General features: G+C 36.6%; 3 protein-coding genes across 10 annotated transcripts; all 3 read left to right on the top strand.

Annotated features, from left to right (window-relative positions):
• The first annotated feature begins 1,540 nt into the window (after positions 1-1,540).
• LOC131788212 (octopamine receptor beta-2R-like) lies at positions 1,541-15,523 on the top strand. 8 transcript variants are annotated; one of them, XM_066158589.1, is made up of 4 exons: positions 8,958-9,644; positions 13,260-13,329; positions 13,719-13,783; positions 14,152-15,523. In XM_066158589.1, exon 4 carries the CDS (start codon positions 14,166-14,168, stop codon positions 15,114-15,116), a length of 951 nt encoding a protein of 316 aa, XP_066014686.1. In that variant the 5' UTR covers positions 8,958-9,644; positions 13,260-13,329; positions 13,719-13,783; positions 14,152-14,165; the 3' UTR covers positions 15,117-15,523. The 8 variants fall into 8 exon arrangements, with proteins under 8 accessions (XP_058961273.1, XP_058961276.1, XP_066014703.1 ...); XM_059105290.2 differs by lacking the exons at positions 8,958-9,644; positions 13,260-13,329; positions 13,719-13,783 and adding exons at positions 1,541-1,611; positions 2,070-2,321; XM_066158606.1 differs by lacking the exons at positions 8,958-9,644; positions 13,260-13,329; positions 13,719-13,783 and adding exons at positions 5,783-5,915; positions 6,376-6,422.
• A 2,163-nt stretch (positions 15,524-17,686) lies between these two features.
• LOC131788167 (zinc metalloproteinase nas-4) lies at positions 17,687-20,598 on the top strand. Its single transcript, XM_059105236.2, has 6 exons — positions 17,687-17,809; positions 18,237-18,404; positions 18,578-18,698; positions 19,043-19,146; positions 19,746-19,817; positions 20,375-20,598. Exons 1-6 carry the CDS (start codon positions 17,725-17,727, stop codon positions 20,596-20,598), a joined length of 774 nt encoding a protein of 257 aa, XP_058961219.2. The 5' UTR covers positions 17,687-17,724.
• A 2,087-nt stretch (positions 20,599-22,685) lies between these two features.
• On the top strand, positions 22,686-25,377 carry LOC136279122 (zinc metalloproteinase nas-15-like). The gene is made up of 6 exons (XM_066162595.1): positions 22,686-22,788; positions 23,218-23,388; positions 23,664-23,784; positions 24,138-24,244; positions 24,515-24,586; positions 25,154-25,377. The coding sequence occupies exons 1-6, from the start codon at positions 22,686-22,688 to the stop codon at positions 25,375-25,377; spliced, it is 798 nt and encodes a 265-aa protein (XP_066018692.1).
• Positions 25,378-26,887: the final 1,510 nt, after the last annotated feature.

Below are 26,887 nucleotides of genomic sequence, written 5' to 3'. Positions count from 1 at the left end.
ATATGAAATACATTATTCAAACTTCCCTGTTTACTTAAATGGCTAACCAACAAGGCGCTAGCGCAGGCGTGCTTTTTAATCGCAGACTTCGAGGCGGCAGTTTTTGAAGTTTATCCCTAAATAATACGGATACTTCACCCTAACGTTCACTTTTACTATTTTGTCGGCAAACAAACCGGCACCTAAAAAGAAGCTGAATGAATCATATTGACCTTCGGGTCACGTCATGATTCTTTATTCTTAGTCTTCATTTCTTAACGTCTGCACGTGAGATATTCTGGAAGCTATTTGGTTGATATGCATTTTTCAAGGTTATACCCCAGAGTTGTCTTGGACATTGAAGCCGAAAATCTTCATATCTGTTTTCTTTTCATTTTAATTTAATACTTTCTGGCCTTCTTATTTTGAAAATCCTTGGAAAGTTTTGTTTTTGCTTCCGTTGTTATATTCAGATAATTCCATGCACTTCCCTTTGAGACTAAATGCATTTGAATTGAGAATCTTAGAGATGTAGCTATGACTTTTGATCTCCCGAAATCTAAAGGTGTAGTTACTGGACTGTTCTTGTTCCATAATTTGGGATAGAGACGGAGTTTATGTATTAGAAAGTGACTCAAATTAAACGCCAACTCCTAGCCGTTACATGTGATCAATTCATTCACCTGCGAAGTTCGATGATGAACAGACTTGTGAATGAGTCATTTATTGCCATTCCTCCTTCTATTCAAGATGGAATCGTAAGATTCAAACCACTTCCAAATTTAGTCTTTTGACTCGGATGCTCAAATCGCGTGAATTTAATTTTTTGTTTATTATCACAGTCTTACTCAGTCAGACTCATTGCTGATTTGTTTGCATATCCAGGGTAAAACTGATTGGTTTATCATTTCTACTGTGAAATGCACCATCGGATGAAAAGCGAAACTAGAATTTAATTTCTTCCACTTACTAGGGCTATTTTGTATTCTATTTCATCAAAGGCACTCATCCTCATTAAATTAGGGGTAAGTATTGACAAAGCTTGACTTAAATGTTAAGATTCCTTGAAATGCTTTCGTTACTACAAACGAGATGTCATGCTAACTGTAGTTGATGGCAAGGAAACGTTTGAAGGCAAATTCATGAGCGAAAAGATAAAGGAAATTTCAATTATTTTCAGTTGTCATATCATCTTGTAATATATGAGGACAGTAGTCAAAACACAGATTAATTAGTTCATGTTATTCCGTCGATTCTTTGTTAAAGATGATGAGTTACTGCTCAATTTGAAATCATAGATTCAATTCAGTTAAGGGATTTTAAAGAAGATCGTTTATTTCTAGTTTTAAATTAATCGATCGGCCCCCGAATTGTTTGCCTGAGAGTTACAGGTTAAAGAGTTCCGTCAAATGACATTTCTGATGAAATGGACTTTCGCGGAAGTAATAAACTTGATCAATATCAAGGTATTATCATTTGCTTTACAAACATGATATTTCAGCTGTTGCTTTCCAACTTCCTGAAAAATGTTGATAAAACATAGCATATGAACAAAATTGAAGCCAAGAACATGGCAAATGCAATATTGAGCGTTGAGAGCTATAATAATTTTGGGAAGAAACGATAACAAAGGTGCGACAGATATCTAAATGCTTAAGGTTTTTTATTTCAGTTATTTCGGCCCCGTTTGGATATGCCAGATTGGTGAAGCTATGTTTTTTACATATTGTTTCTATGGCTTCTGTGTGTTCCTCAACGCCTGCCCATGGCGCGTGTGAAGTATGCAGCTGGCCGATTCAAAGAAGCGAATTTCCCGAATAACTCTTGGATGTTGTCTTATTCCAAGTATTAAAACCGATCGAATATAAAATGCTTTATGCTCAAATGTTTTCGAAAGTTTTGCCCATTGTTTCCCCTCAACCGCGCTTGGTTTCGGCCCACATTTTAAGACTCCATCCAGGATGAACGCGAAAAAACTGTCATTAAAAACGTAGATGAGAAGAAGGAGAGAAACGAGCTGAGCACAGACGTAAGGAACGACAGACCACGTTACATTTCCTCATTTTCACATCCAAATTTCTTAATTTCAGAGAATTTGTGTACTTCAGACTATAAACCTCCGCTTTAACCCTTACCTGGCAGCCTGTCCGTTAACCCTTACCTGGCAGCCTGTCCGTTGTGTGCTTGTAATACGACGCCTGTGTGGTTTTCTCTGTTGCTGGAATAGTTAATTTTAAATGACAGGAACAGTGTCAGCCCAACAGGAACATTTCGGAAATGCGTGCACTGGTGCGAAGGACAATTTCGATTTCTAGTGGCTACAACGACGTGTGAATTGACAGGTTAGTCATGAAGACATACTCTCTCAGTTACAAAATACCTTTGCTTTAAATTGTGATGCATTTCTGAACTGATTTGAAAAGACTGATCAATAGCTAGGGTTTTGGAAGCGACACAATTCGGAAGGCACGGATACTAAAGCAGTTAATTTTGATCAAAATTACCACAATTCATATGGCGATAGCTCTTGTTTAGATGCTCACTTCACAGTTTCGTAGCCTCAATATCTAGATTTACCAAGCGTTACATCCAAGAATTTCCTCATCTCATACTTATCGTCTAAGCATGTCGAAATCATAAATAGAGGTTAGGTTGACAAATCTCTAAATGTATCAGACCAAAAAAAAACTGGTGGATCGTATTTACTGCTTATGAGAAGTAAATACGATTTAAGGAATGACAAGACAAGGAGATAAATTGTTGGTAACCTCTAATTCTGTCGAAGCATTCCTCAGATAATTTTCACACGACTGGTGTTTTTATATCTACGGCATTTGGTTTTTGTCATTACATAACCATTGATGACATGCTCGCTGTCTTTAATGTGTTACATATTTCCCATCGAATTAACTTGCTAGAAATATCATGTGTCTTCCCATGCAATGAACAAATGGTTGAAAAGAGGTTATGAGGTGAAGGGGGAAATATTGTCAATAATACTTCTTGTGATTCTTTATACCTAAATAACCTCGAAAGTAAACGAGTAAACTCGAAATCAACTCTCATTCAGAGAACCCCGACGATTATTATACTAAATACAACTGAAAAAGATGTTGTTCAGTGGATGACCCGGACATACTCGGGGAAAAAAAACTATGAGTGGTCCTAAGATGATTTGAAACTACAACCTTCCGATTAGTTCTTCGGATGCTCTACTTCTGAGCTGTAAGAGATTCGTGGCTGAAACTAGGCCGTTAAGCTAGTTTTTAACAATTGCTGCGAATATTTTGCGTGTTTACTGTTTGCCTGAAAATTTCAATATCCCTAATTCCAGTCACCTGTGTATCAATGGCACTGAGTTTTCTATGATTGGTGAAATTCAATCTTTGCTGAAAAAACTGGGAGAATTTTTAATTGCCGTTGTTTTAGCTTTTAGCGTGCTGGTTTCAAAAAGTCTCCTGTGACACAGCGAGCCGCTGTAATCTAAGTTATTAATTGCCAAAAAATTTCCTTTTCCACTTTTTGCTTATATGGGGCTGAATTTTATGTTATGAGGCTTTTCGACCCTGTCAGTGCGTCAGACAGCCCTACACCACAGGGATACCAGAAAGGGATGGTGTTTTTGATACATTTTTTATATACCAAATCAGTTCTTTAGGTTAGCCGGGTGTCTATTTGTCAATTTTTCAGGCTCAATAGAATTTAGTGAAATGGTCTTACAGTGCGTACATATTACTCAGAAAGTAGTGAAAGGGGAAAATATTCCTCTCTTGAGTTGTCATGTACCTCTGCTTACAGAAAATTGCAAAAAATTGTTTTAGTCTTGCAAGCACAACAAATCACTAACCGCTCATAACAAATCGTTAATAAATTTTCGTCATGCAGTCAATGTGAAAAATTGAGATGTAGTAAAGGTCTTCACCAGTCAAAATATTGGGAATTGAGAGGAGAATATAATCTGTGTTCAATGGTGTTTTTCTCACGGGTAAGATGCTTACCGAAACTATGATATCGTCCTGTCCCTCGTGGTTCGCATCCTGGTACTGAATGTGAACCAGTGATAACCAGGTTTAAATTTTAGAAGTATGGAAAGCTATTCCAAGATTCCGAATTTATAACTTTTCGACGATTGAAAGATTGGATTTAAATTTAAGGCGTTGAATAATTTTTTATGTAGTGTAACTCTTGGAGAAGACTTGACAAGTTGCACTACGTAACTTATTATGTATCAGGGGTATCTTTGCATGTAGTTATGGCTTCCACATAGAGTATGTTCTGTCATTCTTAGGTTATCGAATCACTACGCTTACTCTTAGAAACGAAACCTGCAGCTTTTAGTACACATTTTATGGTTTTTTTTGTTTCCTTTCCGAGAAAGCAACCATATTTTTCGTTTATATACTAGAATAAAAATTAATGAATAAATCACACGGAAGCAAAACGTAATATCAATCCTGGGTGATATATCTTTGCTCACTCTCTTCCTCTCTCCATGTGCGCAACTCGCACCAGCGAACACAGATGTATTTCGGAACTTAGTCTCAACGAAAACTAAGTGACGCTATCGAAAGGAACAAAGGTACCACAATGATACTAACATATTAACCCACTGGACTTACTTATTATGGATATGAACTGCACCGTAGAAAGCAAATTACTTTACCTTCATCTCAAACGATCTTTTTTCAAGCGAAGATTATCTTGCGTATTTCCATTTGTTTCCATGTGAAGACAAGTTTACTTGCCGGGTTTAATCATGCAGTTCTTGTCTGAAATTAAGCTTCTTGGTCAGCTTTATCGCATTTCACCTCTAAAGGCCGCAGATAATTAAACTTTTTTGTGCCGATCTAAAAGATGAGGGTGGCTTTACGGGAAGCTTTCTTTGCTCATTTGTGGTAGTTCTGTAGCCTGGATTTAGTAACATATTGAGAGAGAACCCACTCAAAATACATTGTGCTTATCACGTAGATGAAGCCAGAATACTGTATTTTAATCAGCCGCGAAGCCAGTATCAGGCAAAATTTAAAATCTTTCTAAAATACTAATGACGGTAAAGGTGTGAGTACAATGAGATGGATGCCTTCTCTGTTGCCTGGCGATTTATGGACCTCAGATCACTATAGTTCTCTTTTTTTTAAATGTTATTTAGTTAACTTGTAAGCGCACCATTGCAGGTACAAATTCTATAAGCTTTAATGCTGTCTTCTAATCTTCCAGCCTTAAAAGTTAAGACTTAAAAGATTTCCAGCTTAGCGTAGATTTATCTTTTGCATAAATCTTTGAATATGAAAAACAATATCGACGGATAGTCGTTTAAGAATTGTAGCCGAAATATGGAGGGCTTTTAAATTTTCGTCTTTGTAACTTAGCTTGACACCGAATTGAAAAACCGTGGCGGAGATACGATGATAGACAAAATTACAATAATTACAAATATTTTGCAATTTTTTTTTTTTCAATAGCCATCGCCAGACCAAACAAACCATCTGACAAGCCCCAAGCCCTGAACGCAACATTCAGTTTCGCAGGTCACTAAGTGGTCACCCATAATTTTCCACTTAGGAAAATTTCCTTCCGAAAACAAACTAAAGAGATATTTTGCGATTGGTTAAGACTTAATCGAAAGTAAGCATAAGATGACTCTATTTTGTTTTCCTTTGTGTGGGTTTTTTTCTCTTTTAAATTTACTTTGCGCCACTGTGTACATTGAGTTACTCCTTTAGATGACGCTTATTCAAAACTCACACAGTGCTAAATTACTCGGGCACGATTTAATCTGTTCATTTATTGCTTTTCACTAACAATCACGTTTTCTGCGCAACCAGATTTATAGATGAAGTTATAAGGAATTAATAACGAACAGCGAGAATATCAAAGAAATTTGGATGATATAGGTCATCTTTCTTAGTTCTGCTGTGGAAAATATCTGCTCGAAGGTAATAGTATTTTATTTGTGATTTTAAATTGTTTTTATTAGTTCGTCGGAATTGAAGTAGATGATGTAGAATTTTCCCCTATTAATCAAACCTGCAGAAACAGGAGAGCCTTTCCTAATGTTAAATGTTGTTTCTATCGCTACTTTGTTGGTTTCACATGAAAGGAGCATTGGGTTTGGAAATAGAATAAGCTTTCTTATGATTTTTTAATCAGGTTCTTGAGTAAAATTGAAACTTCTGATTTAATAACATGAAAGAAAACTGGTTTTCTCTAAAAAAAAGGTCATATGATGGCCAAAAAATTTAAATATTCTTAGCCAGTCTTCATACAATTGTGAATCGTGATTGTGTAAACATCACATTGATCTGCCAGTTAGTAATCAGCACCTGCCCGTCAACCAATCCAGTTTTGACATAATAACTTCAGTTTGTTCCTCATGATGGTTTTTGCCTCATCAAGTCGACTTTCTTGGAACTCAAAGGGAAAGAAAATAGTGTGATTTTAAGGTAAGTGTCTACAGCCGCTTGTACATGTGTTTTACAACCTATGCAAGTCCGAATGCGACGTCTAACCGAAATCGAAAACAAAGACAATATGAACGTGACTATTACGAAAAATGTATAGTTGAGATACATTTCATGATTTCATTCACCTTACAAGCGTATATAAAGTGCATTTTAGGGAGAATAGGGGAAATCGCAAATGATAATCTTTTTTTTACTGTCTTTCTTTTCACAAGTCAAAAATTTTATCACTTCCATAAGCAGTTAACATGCGCTTTTCACATCCTTCAGGTATCAGTAACTCAGATCATAATCAAAAAAAAAAAAAATCAACGACCATTTACACTATTTTACTTCTATCGGTTTGAATTGAAATGGGAATGCGTGTTAACTAGATGACTCCAAGAAAAAAAAAGTATAAAAAGGTGCTCCTATGGAACTGATCTTCGAATAAGATTTAAATCAGTCAACATAACAGTTACCAGCAGTGATGGTGCTAATTGTAAGATATGTGATGTTCTTCTCTATCCGTGTTTCTCGAAACAATGAATTGTAGTAATTGGCACTGAATCCACAAAAGGAAACGCTAATTCCAAAGAATTTTGACAAGGGGTATATTTAATTTATAAGGGTTGTCTTACGCTCGTAATCTTGTGCGTTTAAGAATTTTCCAGTAATTTAACGCGAAAAAGGAAGCTCGCAAGGAGATGTAAAAAAATTATTATTAGAATCTATGAAGTGAAAATTGAAATCATGACTGTTACGAACAGCTGATGCACTCGCATCGAATGAAGGGAAGCCAAGCTAGTTTTCACGCAAACTGTAGCTCAACACTGCGATAAGAAAGTGTTAATTGAGTTCCCTTTTCTTCTCTCCGATCTCTCCACCATTACATTTGCCGAATAGTGTAACAAACTTTAATTGAAAAAATAAAAGCACCACTAAGTGCAAGTTCTGTAAACCTTGATAAAAATTAAGTCACAGTGGTGGTTATATTTCTTTCGTTCGTCTACTTGATAGCCTTTAAAATTCTTAAAACGAAGCAAAAATATTGATAAATACTTGATACTTTATGATAAAGCGGTCGAGGCAATAAAAATATGAATCTGCGAGAGTGAAGCGAACCTCATGACTATCCATAACACAAATTTATTCGGTTTTATCCACTGCGTTGATGACGTTAATTGGTTTAGTTCAAGTGTCGGGAGTTAGCCTTCCGTTGGAAACTCTTGATGGTGGCCAATTTAAATTATTCAGTTTACAAGCAGCGTATTCAGAACAAATCGTGCGCGAAATAATTTCTACTTGACTGTGTATCGTAATTGAGGGTAAACTACAAGTATAGTAATTAAATGAAGAAAAGCATGAAAAGAGGAAGGAAACAAAATCGGGCTCGACGGTTTCATGAACCGTTCCCCCCTTGGTAACTCAAGCTTTGTAGCCAAACATTTAGAAGCCACGTGTTAAGAGCAAGGGAAAATTTTTACTAGGTTCTCTCACACCATATTTCAATAACGTTGCAAAAAGCAATATACAAGCCGTTGAATATTTGGACTAACCAACTACTGACCTCAAACAACAAGAATTCAAGAATTTTGCCTTCACTAACAGGTACCAGTCAATCTTCACGACATCTACTTCATGTGAATAGACTATACTTGTTACATGTACAAGAAGTGACATTATAAAGGGTTTTCTTCTTGTTAGGCCTGCAGGTAGCAGAAGGCATAAAAGTGAATAATTAAAGACTCTGTTTTATAACACCTCCACGCGCGGCTTGGTTTAGATACACATGCCTTGTTATGAGGAATTTTTACCTCATAAAATTCACTTCAGTTATTCCTTTATATTACACGAGATCATTTTTCAAAATGGTGCACTTCAAACTCGAAAACCTATAGGGCACTTTTTCGCCGTAAGCATCTCACTAATATCCCGTCAGTAATTATCGTCTATTTTTGGCCAAGTCAGGGCTGAGTGCTGAAAGCGCACACCATGTAGATAAGTATGGCTTTCGTAAAGGCCAAAGGCTATCATCATCTTCAGTTCCTCTTAAGAGGCGGAAATGTTCAATTTTTATATATATATATATATATATATATATATATATATATATATATATATGTTGCGATGGTGGAAAAGAACAGAGAGACTATACTTTTATCCTTACGAGCCTGTACAAGGGATAAAAGTATAGGCTCTCTGTTTTTTCCCCTATCGCTCTACTCCTACGTATCGAGCACTGTAAAACGGAAAAATCAATACACAGACTTCCTACATATATATGTATATATATACGTTTTTTTTTGACAATAATGCATCCCTTAAAACTTAGGCTGGAAAACCTCAGTTAAATTTGTTTTTGGGATAGCAACGTGTTCCTTACAGTTTTGACTCATTGCATGCAAATGTTAGTTCAAATCTAAATATTCAGATATAATGCCATAAATATTCAGTTATAATGTCAACCAGGGACTTGCGGCGCGAGAGTTTAGATTTCCTCTTTTCACTTTGAACTCAGAGCTGAGCCGATCAGTTTCCATGGTTACTTATCTTAAGGGCTTTTACGAAATCTACTTTTAATCATGTGCTTTTCACCGGCAGAGGAATAAATCTGTTTCCTTTTGATTGATAAATCTCTTTTTATTACCTATGGCATAATAAAAGCTCACATCCGAAAGCTCTTCAACGTACTCTCGCTTTAAAATTACCTACAGGGAATGATCACTAGATAAAAGAAATACGGAGTCAGGCTTGTTTGTTAAAAACAGGTTCTGGTCGCCGTTTTCACCAATGCCATGGGGCACACTTTATTAAACCGCAATATCTCATTCTCAGAGTAATTTCCGGAACAGTGCATTTATGAACTAAAAAACTGTTGAAGTTCGAAGGATCTTCTAGACGTTCGCAGACCCGTAGATATTACGAACAATTGTTACTTTGCTTGCGGTGGATTTCTGTCAATCATTCCTCATAAATTTTCAATTGGCTTGAGATTAACGTTTACTTTGAAGGTAGCAATTATTAGCTTTGATTGACAGAAATTCATTGAAATGCAAAACAAAAATGCTATAGTTTGTTACTACTTAGTGTCAACGTTTGATTATTTCGGCGATGTATCAAACACTAAACTCTGAGCGAGCTAGACACGAAGCCACAGATAACCCACCAATAGAACGAGTAACGCGAATCGCTTTCAACGTACATTGATTTCACATTAGCCTGGTGAGTATGAATAGTTTTCGCTCTCTTGTGTAGCGTCAGTATTACAGAGAGGAAGCTGCGACCGTATGTTTTGTGATTGCTTGTGATAGAGCAAACACTACAGATTTACTTTTATGAAAGCAAAACGCCACAGAAAGAATGCGATCAGAAACCAGTTACTTGTGTCGAGAAATATCGAAGAGTAGGAAAGGTTTTCCTTCGACGAAACCCTAAAGCGAAATGTTCGCTTTCATGCGTCAGTAAATTTTTCCTTTTGGATAGATATTTGAAGGTATGTTGACAAGGCATGTGGATTCGTTGTCTAATCTAGGGAATGCAGTGATCACGTTTTTATTTTCGATATTGTACTAACTTTCTCATGGCAGTGCCAATTCTTAATATAGTTCTCTTTAATCGTAAATATAACGCAAGCGTGATCGTTTACACTTAATATCTCAGCGGTGAAGTTTTTTTTTTTACCAAAATCTGATAGATGGATTCTTAGTGTGCAATTCGGATGACACTCAAAGTCCGGAAAGATTACAGTGCAATAGCTTTAAAAAACTGGAACTTCATGGCAAGGTCAGGCTGTAATACGTATAAAGAGCGGTCTTTTTAACAAACTTTTTTTTGTTATTAAAACAATAAGGCATTCCTTGGTTGTTGTGAGGGTTTGTTTGTCATATTCATAACATTAGACTTCGATCAGTTGATTCACAAAAGAAATTCACAATCGGTGAGAACTTTGCGCAACATCTGCTCGCCTTTCCTTTTTCTGTGGACAACTTTACTTTTAGAAAACGAGTATTCATGAAAATGGAAACCAACTATTGCATACTTTAGCGCCTGGGCTCACAAGATTTGAACTACACGTCAGATTTTTGTATTCATTCTTCAAAAGGCAAGCTTCCTCTTTTAGTTTATGGCGCGCAGAGAACTCGATGATTCTGTCAGCGATGTGTATTTGATAATGAAACATACATGAAACTTAATCTTACGGAACGAAGTTTACATCAAAAACACAAACTTGACGTGCTACCAAACCAGGTTCTTTTTTATTGCGATTAGGATTTAAAATTAAGATTTTAACCGTGTCTTAATTGTACTCAACTGTAAAACTTGACTCGGCCAAATATGTTAGGGTAAAAGCACATTTGTTAATCGCTTAAGTTTGAACGAAAACGGTTACTCTGTTGGCCGCCATGATGGTTTCTCGACATAACGTCAATGAAACAGAATCATAGGCAGGCGTAAATAAACGTGATGTGAAACATTTCTTCGCGTAGCCCGACGAGCAAATACGGTTGGATTTCAGTAGGAATTTAGTGCTTCATGATGATATATGAGCGGAGGATATGTAATTTTCTAATTGGATTTTTAGAGTCGCCCAAAAAGCAATATATATGTGAGACCGCGTGTAGAGGGTGTTGATAGAGATAGGAAATAAAATAATAAAAGGTCTTTCCGGCCTTTTTCCGTCCATGAACATAGTTCTGAATTGCCTGTTTCTTTCAAGTGCAATGATGTCAATTGGAAGCAACTCTAAACCATCGACAACAGAAATAACTGAAGAGAAATAATGATTAAACATGGAAACGTGAGGCGTTAAAAAGGAACTGCAGCAAAACTAAAAGAGAGGAACTTAGACGAGTTTTAACATTTTTGAAATAAGGCTTTTTGTGTCATTCCGCACAAGCTTCAAATCTAATTTCAGGACGCACTTTCGTACAAATATCCCGGCGTAAAAGAAAAAGCATGACCAACCGAGCATTTAAGACAAAATGAAACTGTTCTTCGATTTTTCCGTTGTGATATTTTTCGCTACCCACCATTTTTTAATATTTGCAAGAATCGTTAAACTTTCATTTTCTCCGGACGATTACGTTTAATTGAGACAGCTATCCAAAATATCGATAAGCCGGCTGTCAAATTTAATTCAAAAGGCAAAACGCATTGTAATATTAGTAACAATTCCACATTAGGGATGAAACTTGAACTTAAATTATACCTAAGCGGATATGAATCTAGAAACTGCAAATATTAGAATGGCACTGCATTTCAGCAAAGAAATAAAACTGATCGCTGCGAAAAAAAATAGCATTTCTACAATTAGGACTTACGTACACTATAGAATAAAGGGATTCCATTTTAGTTTGACAGCAATTTCTCTTACACGATATCATACGCAGGCTCGAAAATTAAAGGAAAAGACCATAGCTTTTCACTTCCTTTGAATTTCGTTGAATTTCTCTGTTGTTAAACATACCACATGTGTGTCCAGTTTTAAAGTTGCGTAATCATCATAAACTCGATGTAATTCCTTTCCTTCGAAACGTGTAAGACATGTTTTGATTTCTTCAAGCGCGTGTTAGTCTTTGGATCTAATGAAGATCTAATCTACAAATGATTACTGAATGTGGATAGTGGTATTTTTTCCATATTTTGTTATGTTTGAGACGTTTGGCGCAATACGCACCCTTTTTCTTGAAAATATATCGAACATTAAATATTTACCTGCAAGTTTCCAGTCTCGTGCTTAAAACGATATGATCTATGATGAACCACATTGAGGTTTCATTCGTCGGTAGACATTTGGTAGACCTATGAGTGATTTCAAAACCGAAACTAATCCTAGTAGACGACGAAGTAGTGAAAAATATTTATTTTAATATATTTTCCATAGTAAACTGAATGAAACTTGGAAGTAAAAGTATCACTTTCTGTAACCGAGGTTGGCCTTTGCTCGGGTACCAATGTAACTTAAGTTGGAAAGGTAATGAATTTGTACTCTGTGTTCCCTGTTTGATTTTGAATTGTGCTACACCATGATTGTTATGGGTTGCAGAAGTAATTTGTCAGATGTGCCGCCATTTATGTAAAAATAAAAGTTTTTGAACTTACATGCTAATTACTAATCAGAGCGCCTCAATCCGCGCGAAACAAAGAAAGGATTATGAAGAAAATGCTTTTCAGTGAAGCAGCTGAGTTCTTCTAATAGTGCCCGACATTCCTAAAACACACTAGCAGAGTGTTTTGTTTGTTGACCTGGCTGGTTTTATTCTCTGCAAATGGGTCTAATATTCATGTTTGACAGGTTTTCTCTGGTCCGTGACATCAACATGTATTGTATGATTGTAAGACATGCATGTCTGTATAATTTCTTTGATTACTCTCTAAATAATTGAAGATGAGAATTCGGAGATGTTCAAATACGTGTTTGTCTGCATTTATTACTTTCTAAATGAAATTTAACTCTAACGCGTAATTAAATTCATTCAATAAATACTTTCTGGTTGTCATGAAGCCAAAAGAAGTTTTGTGAAAAATATTTGACATTTCAGGAGTTGTACTGTGTTAAGACTGAATTTTTTTCTCCATTTTCACTTTAGAATAGTTTAGGCTAGTGTCATTAGAATCTCACTTCACTACGATTTCCATTTTCCGTCAAATTAAGCAGTTATTAGGTGTAAAAAGTAATTACTCTTTCTACTGTCAACAGTGCTTTCATTGGCTACCTGATCAATAGGACATATTAAATTTTGGATGATCCATTAAGTTTCGCCAAGTATGAAGGTTGTTTGACCCACTGAAAGTACCTCTCATCAATTATGCCTTTCAAAAATTTTATGCGCACAGAATCTTCCCAGAAAGCGGCTGGGTTTTATCTGATTAAGTAGACACCCTTTGGATTTTATTCTTATACCAGGTGAGTTCAGTTAGGGTTGCTATTTAAAAAAAAAATGATGTTTAACGATCGCCAACAAGCACGACGCACTCGCACGCTAGGATGTATCTAGCACTCCTTTTTAGCCTGTCAATTGGTGAGTCGTTTGCAAACGCACATGAATTTATCAACATGATGTGCCGTTCTATTGAATATTCAAAAATACCGCATTCTTTTTCTAAGTTTCGTACCTAATCGGCCGTATTAGGAATCTTGTAAGTATCGTTTAGTCACATCAAATATAATAAATAATGCTAACGAAGGTCGATATGATGACGTGGACCGCTGGCAGATCTGCCCGTCGTAGCTTTGATGCATTATTCTTGTAAGCTCAATTCTGTTTCACCTTTTCTCTTGCTATCTCAAATCAGCAAATCTACCGTGTACTCGCAGCAACTTCCGTGAATTCCAGATACTGGATGGGCGCAGCTTTTAAGTGAGCTGAAATTTCCTCATTGAACTCATTGTGAACTTTGTGAAAAAATATTGTGAACTTTAATTTATTTGAACTTTCGTGTTTCTTTTTCAGGCTTTACGATATTTCGTTATTTACTGTTAAACTGTGCGAATCAAGTTTTTACCTCCCATCCGCAGGAAAAAGATGACCCATCGCATGAATTCTTTCCAAAAATGTAATCTGTAAAAATGAAAAAATATAATTGCTTTTTCCCTTTTTCCCTTGGACTGATTTTAGAACTGAGTTTAGAAAATCCCCTAAACATGGTGAAAGAAACAAGTGCAAATTCATTTAAAACAGTTACATACAAAGAACTATATGCTGACACGTTTTTATCGTTTAATTAGGTGAGAACACAGCAATGACAGACTCGACCACGAATTTCACTTTATATCTCAACACCTCACAGCCCACGTCAGGAGTGGGCGGTGGAGGGGGAGGATTTGGCGTCCCCTCAAAGGAGTCAGTCATTCTCGCGTGCTTCTTTTACACCGTCATTGCCCTCGTTGCCGTGTTTGGCAACTTCATGGTAGTAACGGCTTTCTTCATCAACGACAAACTCCGCACTGTGACAAATTACTTTGTATTGGGCTTAGCACTTGCAGACATTTTGGTGGGTGCTCTGTCAGTTCCCTTGTGGATGTACATTTTAAACTACTACGCGGACTTACGGCCTATGGATTTGAGGTTTAAAACCTTGAATGAACTCTATGTAGCGCTGGATAATTTTGCAGGGATCTCCTCCATTCTGCATCTTATGGCTATTTCGATGGAGCGATATTTTTGTGTTGGTTGGGCCGTGAAACACCGCAACACCAAAAAGTACGTCTACTACATTGCCTTGTTCCTGGTTTGGTTCATTTCAGCCTTGGCAGCCTCCATCAAACATACGATCCCTAGCATCGAAAAAACAGACCTTGTTCTTTTAACCTTTGTGGTCTTCTTTCTGCTACCATTGACGGTCATCATTGTGTCGTATGCAGCCATTTGGAAAATTGCCATGACCAGGATGAACAACAACCCCAGTAAGCGCTCCCTTAAGAGGGAAATTCGCACTGCTACAACCATTGCCTTCGTCATTGGGTTCTTCCTGGTTGCGTGGACTCCATTTTTCATTACACTTATAGTAGTGGTGTACTGCCCCACGTGTCCCTATAATTGGTCAGCGACGATCTTTTATAAATTTCTTCATTATTCCAATTCGTCAATCAATCCCATCGTGTATGGCGTCAGAATACCAGAGTTTAGAAAGACTTTCAAGTTCATTCTGCGGCGAATCTACGGACCCATCTTAGCACCATGTAGAAATTAAGTTAGTGTTAGTTTTTGAAAACCCTAAAACGCTTTTCAGTGATTTCATGACCTACTAAACACCATAGTTTTTACAGCGCCTGGAACCTTAAACATTTACCCGAACTCCAGAGCCACTTTCACTTTGTTAGCTATATGATTGATATAAAAAACGTGCATATGAACGAATGCAAGTTAAATCGTTGGTATTCGTTTCGATTTTTATTCCCCTCGCTGAGCATTTCATTTGATTGATTTAATATTCAATTTTAGATTAAATTTTTTCATATATGCTCAATTTCGGACGTAAGTAATGAGAATGCTATATACGCCTGTAAACAGATAATGCTCAATCGCAACAGAATTGACTCATCTTAGAAATACAGCGTTAAAGCTTATTGACAAGAATAAAATATTCGTAATCTTTTATTCAATTCTCGTTTTTCGTCAACTGATGATGATCATCATAATGTTTACTGCTTTACTGATGGCTTTAGACAAGGTATTAGAACCAGGGACATACCTTATTCCAAATGACATCCCCCTTTCGTTCTCATTAAATCCAAGAATCCTGGAATCGAAAATCCTAGGAGGATGTAGAATTAAACTAGGCTGTATGGCTAATTTGCTCACTTGCTACCTGCGCGGTACATACAACTTCATTCCAGGGATATGAGATACATAAAGCCCCAAAATAGCCTTAAGATTACCTTAAACGCGGAATTCTATCTCTCAGCTTCATTTTCTCTTTCTGAAGGTCCTTTACAGCCCCTCCCTTTCTCAGAAGTGTGACAGATTGTTATCATCAGTAGACTTGTTCGAGAAAGAGCAAAAAGTCTCTTATTTCTGTTGATGCAGCGCGAGAACTTCTCGAGCCACTTCTTGCGCGTGCTGAGCTTTTTGGGCTGTACCGTATCTATTCTATCCACCCTTATGTTCTATTCAAAACATTTCCGCGTGCATTTGATCGGTGTCAACGCGTCATGTGATTGGTAACGCTTCAGTTAAATATTTATAAACATCCTTTGGTTTTGTCTTGTGGATATTCCTCAATTTTGAAAATCCATATGCGTCCCGATACGAAGAAAGTCGAACACTGATCGCTTCTCTAAACAGACTATGTCTGCGCATATTTTCGCGCCAAATTCAGACTATTGTTGGAGTATCACTAATCTTCATGATGTCTACGCATTGATTTTATTAAGAAAAGGTACTCGTTTCAAGTCTCTCTTAATCAGATTCCTATTCTGACCCACTTTACGATTGAACACTCCTGGTGAGCCCCGGACATTTCGGAGGGGAGTAACGGAGAGTTCTTGATCCCTTTTCACGCACGAATGTTAGAACAATTCAAGCGTCTCGTATTAAAAAGAGAAAACTTCATATCTATCTGCTGGTGTACAAGGTTGCAGGAGAAATATTTAGGTTTTCATTAAATGAAAGAAGAGGTAACTTTTAGGAGGCAAATCACGCCCCGCGCTGGTCCATTAACTCACAATTCATGCTTGCCTTCCTGTAAAATTAACGCTTCACAATTTAATTTTGGCCTTAATTACTTTTCGTTCGAATCCTTTGCTACCGTCATTCCATGCAGGAGGGTACTGCCTCCTTGATTTCAGTAAAATCTGTTATTCCAAAATAAAGAGCTTCTGAGATAACCCGCTGAGGCCTTGCCAAAACCCATTGAACTCCGAGATTTGATTGCGCGAACATGTACGGCCATTGAAGAAGTTAGTATCATTAGTGATCCCTGAAAAGTTTCTCAATTATGTTCTTATATAAGTAAATATAAATAAATACTTCAATTCGCAATGAGGAGGTCGGTGACGGACTTCGTAGGTGTTTGAGCACCGATTGTTTGATTGTTCAACGCAGTCAGAATTCTTTTCCTCGTCACCCCGATAATGGTATCTTAAAATTCCAAATTAACATTTAATGTTTATTCCTCAACGGAACCAGGAAAATGTCTGTTAAAATTATCTTTCCGTCGTGATCTAGGATGAAAGCTGATGAAAACAATTTCTAACATACGTGCGTGTAGAGTTCAAACGGAGCCGATATGTGCCATCTAGGTGTAAATAAAATTTCACGAAAAATTTTATGGTTCACCGTATTCAATCACTTATGCAGGTGTTTTTTTAAGAATTTGTAAATAAAAGTGTTACTTTTTGTAACAGTTGCGTTTGAAAATTAAACCAAAGCTCTAGTCATTGTTGCGCTATTAAGCACTGGGATAACGCAGCTAAGTCTCCGTCTACATTTTGTATAGGCCGTCCTCTTCTGAGCGTCTAATTTTTTATAATTTTATTCCAATGCTTTGTTGTATTCAAAGAGAATGGTCGATCCTATCTTATCTTTTTACCTTTTAATCATAGTTTGTTTTTCAGCTTTTGTGGCATTTTTAAGGGGAATTTACTCAACTGTTTACTGCTGGCGGTTTTTTTGTTGCTGTGTGTTTCATTTGTTTATTTGGGCATAAAATGTTAGTAAAGCTGGACCAGATTCGATAAACAACAGTGATCATGTTTAGATTCGTATACATATAAAAAAACATCAAAGCAAATTTCCAGTAAGTCTTAAATCACACAGAGGTTTCTCGCGTCGTATCTCTCTGGAAAGGTTGCGTCAAAATGACTTTATTATTTTGTTTCCTGGTTGCTTTCTGCATGTTGACGTTTGGATCACCTTTGGAACACAATGACCGTGAAAAGAGAGGTTTGTTGTTCTTCTTGATAATTTAATGATCAATTGACCATTTTTAGTATTTATCTTCAACCGATTGGAATTAATCGCTGAAATGGAATTGATTAGATTCGAGGAAGAAAAATTCTCATATTACTTGTAACGTGAAAAATGATAGTTTTAATCATCAAACTTAATTGATACTTAAACAATAATCATCTCACAAAATGAAGGTTTTTGGAATTTCATCAGAAATGTTTCCGAAGAAATTGTTCGGCTGACCGAGTTTTTAGTTCTATGATTTAAGTTTTGAGTGACTTGTTACCCAACTTGCTCCCCGACCATTGCTCGTTTTCTGAAATTTAAAATTAACATAAAAGTATTCCCTTCCATGAAGCTTTTGTCGAAGAACTTTTCATTGCAATCCTTCTTTCTGTGGTGCTGTTTACCTTTTTCTTAGGCTCATCAAAAATTCGCGTCTTTGAGGGAGATATGTGGCTTACGGAGGAGCAGATTCAAGCAGCCGAGAATGGAATGGATCCTAATAACGCTGCTGGAACACGTGGTTTGTCAAAATACCGCAAATGGCCCAACGGCATTGTTCCTTATACATTGGCTGACAGTGCAGGTGATTTGTTTTTTTTAATGTATTAATGCACAATTAACTTCTGTTTCTCAAGTGGACGTCATAGCAGGGCAGCTGGGATCCTTTTGCCATAAAATAAGGAGCTACTATAATAAATGTACCAAATATTCATTGTAATTCATAAAAAAACTGACTTTTTATTTTCAAACATACAGATAAGTGGTACAAGAGAGGAGCAATTTTCAGCGCGATGAAAGAGTGGCAGCAGAAGACATGCATCAAGTTTGTTCCGAGGACAAATCAGAGAGATTACATAGAATTCTTTGTTGACAAAGGGTGAGGCCTCTTGCAAACGAACGCTGGTGTCTTGTATTACTAAATCACCCAAAGCTCCAAAATTCTCTCTTTTATCAGCCTGCCTTGTAAAATTTCCCTTTTTTTGTTCCCCTTTTTCATTCATTTTTGGGCGTTTCAAATCGGAGTTTGACTGATGTTCCTTGTACTATACAACGTAGTATGCCTCTCGGATCTAAATGTGCCTGTACGCCTGTTCTGGAGACGGAATCTTAAACATTTTAAAGGACTCAGCCACATCTCAGAGTTGAAAAAATAATAAATTCTAGGCTATTAAAGTTATCTTCACAGTTCTTCCTTTTCCATCATTCCTGCCGCTTTTCTAGGTGTTATTCATATGTTGGAAGGACTGGAGGAAAGCAACAAATTTCATTGGGTTTTGGCTGTGGTTACCATGGCATAGCTGTACATGAGATCGGACATGCTCTGGGTCGGTGGTTCAACTATTCACATGCAGTTTTTGATAACATACTCCAATACTTAATAATGCATAACACTCAATGTCAAGAATTTCTTGAATATTTACTGGACTGTTTCTGATAAACGGAACCTTCAAACCTTACATATATCTTAGAGGGGAACAATTTTGTTTCACTAAGGTCCTTGATCGGAAACTTCATAAGGGATTACTGAATCAAGTCTTTTCATCTGATTTCTTGGTACTGGCTGGTAAAAAACCCTGAATTTTTTCGTGTTAAGCATCTGAAGTCGTCGAGTTTCTTTCGCACAGTTTACCATCTTCGTTTCCCTTTTTCATATTTCCTTCAATATATTCATCATTGCAAATTATCACTTTAAAGGCTTTCTTCTATTTTAAGGCGTTTCTTCATAACGTTAAAATGACTCAAAAGATCGTTAGGTAGCTTGTTTTACTAGTTACAAATTGACAGAATGGACTAAAAAAGGCAAAAATTAACTTGATACCATACGATTATTGAACTAACGATTTCATCTGGTCCCTATAGTTTAAACTGTATTTCAAGCGTGCCTCATATAGAAATTCAATTCATTTACTTGACTTCATTACAGGATTTTGGCATGAGCAAAGTCGACCTGACCGGGATCAATATGTGGAAATTGTGTGGGACCATATTAAAGATGGTGAGACTCCAAGTACATAAGAACCTATTAAGTGCTCTTTACACGTGTCAGAAGTTGTACGTTTAAAAGCCAAGATTCGAATATCGTTTTTTGAATAGCGCGGTCCGTCAACCACGTGACATAGCCTAAACCGAAAAATTCACCTTAAACTTGCGACTAGGCTGTGGACTATTTCTGATCAAAATTTTCAATTGACAGTTTTGAGCATCCAAATCATTACTAGGAACTTAAACTGAATGGTTACCTTCGACGGATGAAACAAGACCCAAAAACGTTTCGGTCTTTAAGCAAGTAATGGATCACAAAACCGACCGTACAAGACAGGCTTAGCTGCTACACAACGTCTCATTTGCAATCAGACACGTTAATAAATGTAGAAACCTCACTAGATCCTCCCTGCATTACTATCCAGTAAAGATCCTGAGTTGATTAAGTTTAAAGAGCTCTTTCAGACAGAGTTTTCCAGTAGGTCAGCGTCTTTTTCAAGCGCATTCGATTGTGGCCAGCGTTGCTGTTGTTGTCGTTGTATCATTTTATTTTATTTAATTTGCCTTTAGACCAGAAGCACAACTTCAGAAAATATAGTCATGGAACTATCGACAGCCTCGGCGTTCCCTATGACTATGGGTCCATAATGCACTACGGGAAGCGTGACTTTGCAAAGTGGCCATGGCAAACTACCATCAAAACCAAGAATGGCGCATCCATCGGTCAGCGATCTCATCTTAGTGCGTTGGATGTCAAGCAAATGAATTTGTTCTATGATTGCAATAAGAAATAAAACTTATTGGAAGGTAGCAAAGAATATCCTATTGCTGCTTTGGAAAAGCGTTTTTGTAACTCGTTGAAAAAGTCAGTTTATTTCACCCCTGCTTCCCCCATTTCAAATATATATCCAACACATTATGACCCCGAAACTTCATTCATTTGCTGATTGTAAAACCCTCGTTTTCATAATATGACTGTCTTGTTACAACTCACATTATTTAGTGGGCTGAGTGACCGCGCACAAAATACAACGGTGCACTTATGTGCTAGCTCCCTGCTAATCTATTTGCAATCCCGACCGGAAAGCCAAAACTCACAAAATCTTTGTCCTATGTTATCCGATATGCACTGATGGTGAAAATGATTGTCATATCTAGTCTTAAAAAGAAGGCGTGTAGAAAAAAGTTGCCAAAATCATCGTATCATCAGTAAAGAATTCGTTCCACGATCTGTCTTAAACCAAACTACAAAATTTCCTTTGAACTGAGCATGCACTGTTTTCGTTGTAGGTAGAAGCATTGGATCATGGTCCAGTGAGAGGTGGATGGAAATATAAACGATAACCACAGGTTTTAGTTCCACAAGAAGTCTTTTCAAAATCTCAATTATAAAACAGTTAACAGAAAATCAGACCCGGCCATGCGAGAGTCGAGGGATGCTGACGTACCAAATTTTTCCTCATGTGACACCAATCTACCTTGAAATTGCAAACGCCAAACATCTAATTTTGTTCCTAGTTGTTGGCTCATGTTTGTATTCATAGCAGAATTCCATGGAAATTTTGACATTTGGTGGTTGCGATGCGCACTTACCATCATTGTCACCTAATACATCGCAAGAGTATCATTTTTTATGACTTTACGTGTTACCATTTTAACCCAGGAGACCAAACTTAGCTGAAACAACTTAGAAACGGATGATAGCTGCAACACTAGTGGCTTACTTTTAAAGTTTCTCTTGTCCAATTTTCGGTGGCAATTTTCTAATGTGACATAGTGTCGCAAGAGTAGCAATATAATTTTTACAGTCGAACAAAAATATTTGTTGAAAAAGAGTCAGCACTTTACCACGGTCATTTGGAATAAACGGTTTTTGCGCACATAAACGTATGTATCGTTTGTTCAACTGGCGGCGTCGAAAGTCTATAAAGAGATCCTTTTTTTCCTCCACCTTTTCATGCTGAAAAGTACGGATGAAATTTATATTTTATAAGTAATCATATGTGCATATTCCAGTGAAACATTAATTAACCTTTGCCAAATGAAAGATATGTGACCTCAACTGTATAAATCCAGCCGCTCTTCTTCTAAAGGTGTTAACCTATTCAGTTAGCTTAACACTTAATTTGATTTAAATATATGTATTCAAGATTCTTCAGAAATTTTATTTTCATCTCTTTCAAATCTTTACGTTAATTCAACATTTTTCTCAATTTTCAGCTAGGTTTAACTCGCCATTTCTTTCTAGATTTTTCGCAAAACAATTACTCTTTTAAGCGATCGATGGAGACCAATTTGCACCGATCCCACTTTTGCACCTTGCTAAGATAGAGCAGTTGAAAATTTCTCCAAGGAAAGGAAATAAAACCTCCAATTCGGAAATTGCAAAACTTTTTATAGGAAGAGATTATTTCTCTATTTCTTCTGGACATCCTCAATAATTTCGGCGATTTTGTCAATCTCACGGCTCAATTCATAAATAATTTTTAAATTCATATCTTTCAGTCAAACAAGGTTTGTTTTATTATGTTTTGATATGACATTTTAACGAGAGAAATAGATCTAATATATTCTAGCCAAATGAGCAAAGAAATTTGTTTGAATTCAGAGATCTAGAACAACTTATTTAGTACTTTAGGTGCAAATGACCTTTCTCATCCATTCATGTCTCCTTCGTTTGATCAACTGACAGCGGCTCATAAATTCTCAAAGGACGCCACAATTTTGATCGGGCCGTGAAGTTGAACTAGCTGTTTACCTCAATTAAAAGTTCGTGCTCAATCATTCGACACCTGCACTGCGGAAAAAAGAAAATTTAGTTAGCTGGATGTACCTAATTAACAAGAAAAGTAATCGACGACTATAAAAAGAAGCAGTCAGGATGGACTCTTCACCCTGCATCAATATGTTGCTCGTGCATCTTACTTTGCTCTTTGCTGCTTCTTCATTGGCACAAGACTTAGAGTACTCTGTAAAAAAAAGAGGTAAGTAGGGTTGTCTTATATGCCTAAGAGTGCTTCCCTGTGTTTTCCCTGAGTTTAAGTGGAAGATCATCACACATGTAAAGTGTTACTGTGAAAGTTATGCCATACTAAGTTCTATTCCACATTTCCTACGTTAGACGTTTTCTCTTGGTGAAGACAAATGAATTTTGCAATGGACTATCCTGAAGCCATCTTTCTTTGAATTACACAGGATATCTTACACCTTTTCTAGATCTTAACAATATCGTGTTCATGTGACAGCCTGTCCTTATCATATATTAAAAAAAATTTATTGCTTCAAATAGTTTCAACTTCATCTTACCAAAATCTTGAGTTAAGTTCTTTAGTCGATGGAATACTATAGTGTACACGCGTAAATTTTTGTTGAAGTCAATGGTTTCCAGGCCTCTCCTCATTTCTTTACTTCAGATGCCTCCGATCAGTATGAAATGTTCGAAGGCGACATACTGCTCACAAAAGAACAGATGGAAGCAGTAAAGAAAGGCTTTGGCCCCAATGGCGGTCTTAGCTCTCGCGGATTATCGAACAGCAATTATAGGCTGTGGCCGAGAGGAATCGTTTATTACACCATCGATACTAGTAAGTGGAATTTTATCACACTGCATAACCATTTTCTTCTTTCATTTCCATATTCTGACAGGTACTGATGCTTTCTCAAGACTGAATCAAGGGAATTTTTTTCTCTCAATATTTGTCTCTTTTCATAACATGTATGTTCATACTAGAGGGCGCCTCCGATAACGAATGATGACGGTCACCTCAGGGAATTATTCAACATACATTAATTCCACTAGCGCAAACTGACAGAATAATACAATTAAAATAGAAAATTCTCTGAATGTTTTTCATTTCAGTCAGGCCAATAAGGAGAGCAATTATTCACAGCGCAATAAGAGAATGGGAAGAATTTACTTGCATTCGTTTTAAAGAAAGAAGATACGAAAGGGACTACATTGAGTTCTTTGTCGGAAAAGGGTAAGAATTTTAGAGATTTCCTTCTTAAATCAGTAGTATGGCAGTTATTGAGCATATATAGACACGTTTCTTTAAGCTTTTTGCCCTTGGATCAGCCCGAATGTATAACTGGGATTATAATTAATAACTATGACGGATTGACGGACTTTATGAAAGTGCGCACGATGTACGCTAACCATATCTTAAGTTTTAGCTGGTATGCAAACAGTAGGATGAATAAGGGGATCCCTTTACCAATATTACCAAAATATTATCAATATTAAAAGGCGACACCAACTATTGGAAATGTAACCACTGTAATATGACAAAGTTTATGGTTTTCGTATCAAATATTTCCTACCCTCTCTTTTCAGATGTTACTCAACAGGCGTTGGTCGTTTGGGAGGGAAACAAAAAATCTCACTGGGTTTTGGCTGCATCACACATGGGATAGCCGTTCATGAGATTGGACATGCTCTCGGTAATCTAATTCAGAGCGGCAATGTTTTATTGCAAATTGACCTTCCTTATTCAAGCCTTCCTCTCAGCCACTATTTTAATTGATTTTTACACCCATCCATCAATCCATTCATTTATTCATCTTCCCATTTCTTTGGCCATTTCTTCGTCCATCCTCTTGAACCTAACCATTCATTGCCTCCTCAATTCATCCATGGATTGGTTTTCCCGCAGGAAGTTTACACTTTAAGTGCTGATAAATATACTTATATATGGCTAACTATGGTTGCAGGAATGTACCACGAGCAAAGTAGACCTGATCGTGACAAGTATGTGACTATTCACTGGGATAATATTGAAAAGGGTATGGTCTGCTTTATGTTATCGTAATCAAGATTCATGCAAGTGCCGCAGATCATGAGCGACATATCGTAAAAATTAAAAGGTCACAGCAAAGTTGACTTGAAAACGTCGCCTTCAATGCAAAAAGTGGCTTTGCGGTGGCCGTGAACCAACTTTAACTGTAATTTTTACTAATCCAGTACTAAAATAGCTAATGAACATTAATGCTGAAAAAAATGAGGAAAGAGTCTCGAGGCTCAACTAGTTTGCTAAAACAGCACAAATTCAACAATGACTCTTCGAGTTCCCCTACAGTCGCAGTGATTTCGCTTAATAATAGTAGTAGTACTGAGTGAGTCTTTAATAACGCGAATGATAAACACAATCGGACGATAGCAAAGTGAGAGTCCGATTGTTAATCACGAGTATGATTTCAGACAGAATTTGACGGTCACTTTCCTATTAATGCACAACCATTTTATACTTTGTTATAGTTTCGATTAAGCAGATGATAGCCTGTGGGTTCAGTTATTAGATATCTGGAAAGTTTTTCTCTTATGAAGAACTCAATCTGATCCTGTTATTTTAGGCCAAGCACACAACTTTAACAAATATAGCTACAGTATCGACAGTTTGGGATCCCCATATGACTACAATTCCATAATGCATTATGGCAAGCGTGATTTTGCTTGGCCTCCATGGAAAGTTACCATTGAGCCGAAGCAAAGAGGAGCAAAAATCGGTCAGCGGAGACATCTTAGCTCGCTGGATAGGAAACAGATGAACAAGCTTTACAACTGCAATAAAAAATAAGATGGTAAGGCAAAAAGTGATATTAAATATGCTAATTTTCAAAAACATCTATGAAAATGATTTTGAGGGTCTGGGCATGTTTCTATCTTATTTCTTCACCCAATGTGAAGTTTATCATTAATACTTATCGAAAGATTATGTAATCTCTTGTTCTTTTGCATTCCTTATTTTCAGAAGTTTCATTTAACTTTTAACGTATTTAGTCAGCAAGTCTTCACAAGAAAATAAGAAAGATAGCTTTTCTGTAAGACCGTTTCATTAAGGTTTGTTATGTAGGGGATAAGAACCCTTCATGATGAAATCTGAGCGTTGATAAGTAACAAGCATAATTTCTGCTGTACCTTTTCTCTATTGATATGAATTACGCATTGACGTAAATAACTTTATTTCATTTGCTAGGCCACCATATCCAAGGGCTGGATCCATGATGGTGATTAAGATAATAATTGTGATAAGTTAGTGGTTTAAGATGAACATCAATAAAGCTCTTTAAAATCAACTGGTTGCGGTTCACTAGTTGTTTGATTGCCTTCTCTATAATCCATTTGCAGCTTTATATGCTGAAATAAAAGAAATAAATGTTTTTTTGTGGAGCAAATGTATTTTAAGTTCGACGAGAAATATTTTCTCCAAATACTTTTCTTTTCATAAAAGGGAAGTCGTCCAAATAACTTGAATTTACCATTCCTTACTCTGCGTCGTATCTCTGAGAAATACATCTCACACAAGTACAATTTATAGGGTTCTTTTCCTCCTGGTTAGTCCAATTAAAGTTTTCAAAAAAAAAAATCAATTTAGCAATGCCGGTATTTTTTTTTATGAAGCAAGAACTTTTTAACTGAAGATCTAAAATGAGGGTAATCCGTAGGCAATAATACTTTCTCAGAAGAGATCGATCAAGAGGACATTACCCGCGTATTTCAGGAACACTTGCATGTCTGAGAAACATTCCAGTCTTATCTTTTTACGGAGGAAAACAAGTAGAATAATCCTCGACCTACATCGTTCCCTAAAGTATGAATAATGTCTTAGGTTGGATGTGTATCAAAATTTATCAAACTGTTTTGTCGGCACTTTTCAAAGTTTATTACAATGGAGTGCATATAAGCAAAGTGAAAGGATGACCAATGGGTTAAAGCTTGATAAATAAAATCGTGATAAATATATCCTGGATCGTGGTATTCCTCGTCCATGGTGAAAGATAAAATACCGCTTTAATTATAAAATGAATGGAGAGCGGAATGAAAATTTTTTTTTTTCGGGCAGTAACGTTTACTAAAGAAAAGGAGAAAAGACGCTTGAGACAAAAGAAAATCACGTCATCATATCCGGCTAAGAAATGAGTCAATATAAAAAATCGCAGACTCTCCGTTTGGTCAATTTAGAGTGAAATTTGCAATATTTATTTCCTAAAAGTAATTGCTTTATGGTTTAATCTTGCGTAGAAATCAGAAGGCAGTAACATTACAGTAGCTGTTCTATTAATCAAATAATGACTTTTTTTTAGAGG

The sequence above is a fragment of the Pocillopora verrucosa genome, chromosome 1 (assembly GCF_036669915.1).
Source record: "Pocillopora verrucosa isolate sample1 chromosome 1, ASM3666991v2, whole genome shotgun sequence".
Lineage (NCBI taxonomy): Eukaryota > Metazoa > Cnidaria > Anthozoa > Scleractinia > Pocilloporidae > Pocillopora > Pocillopora verrucosa.
The sequence above is the reverse complement of the archived record's forward strand: the minus strand, read 5'-3'. Positions and strand labels throughout refer to the sequence as shown.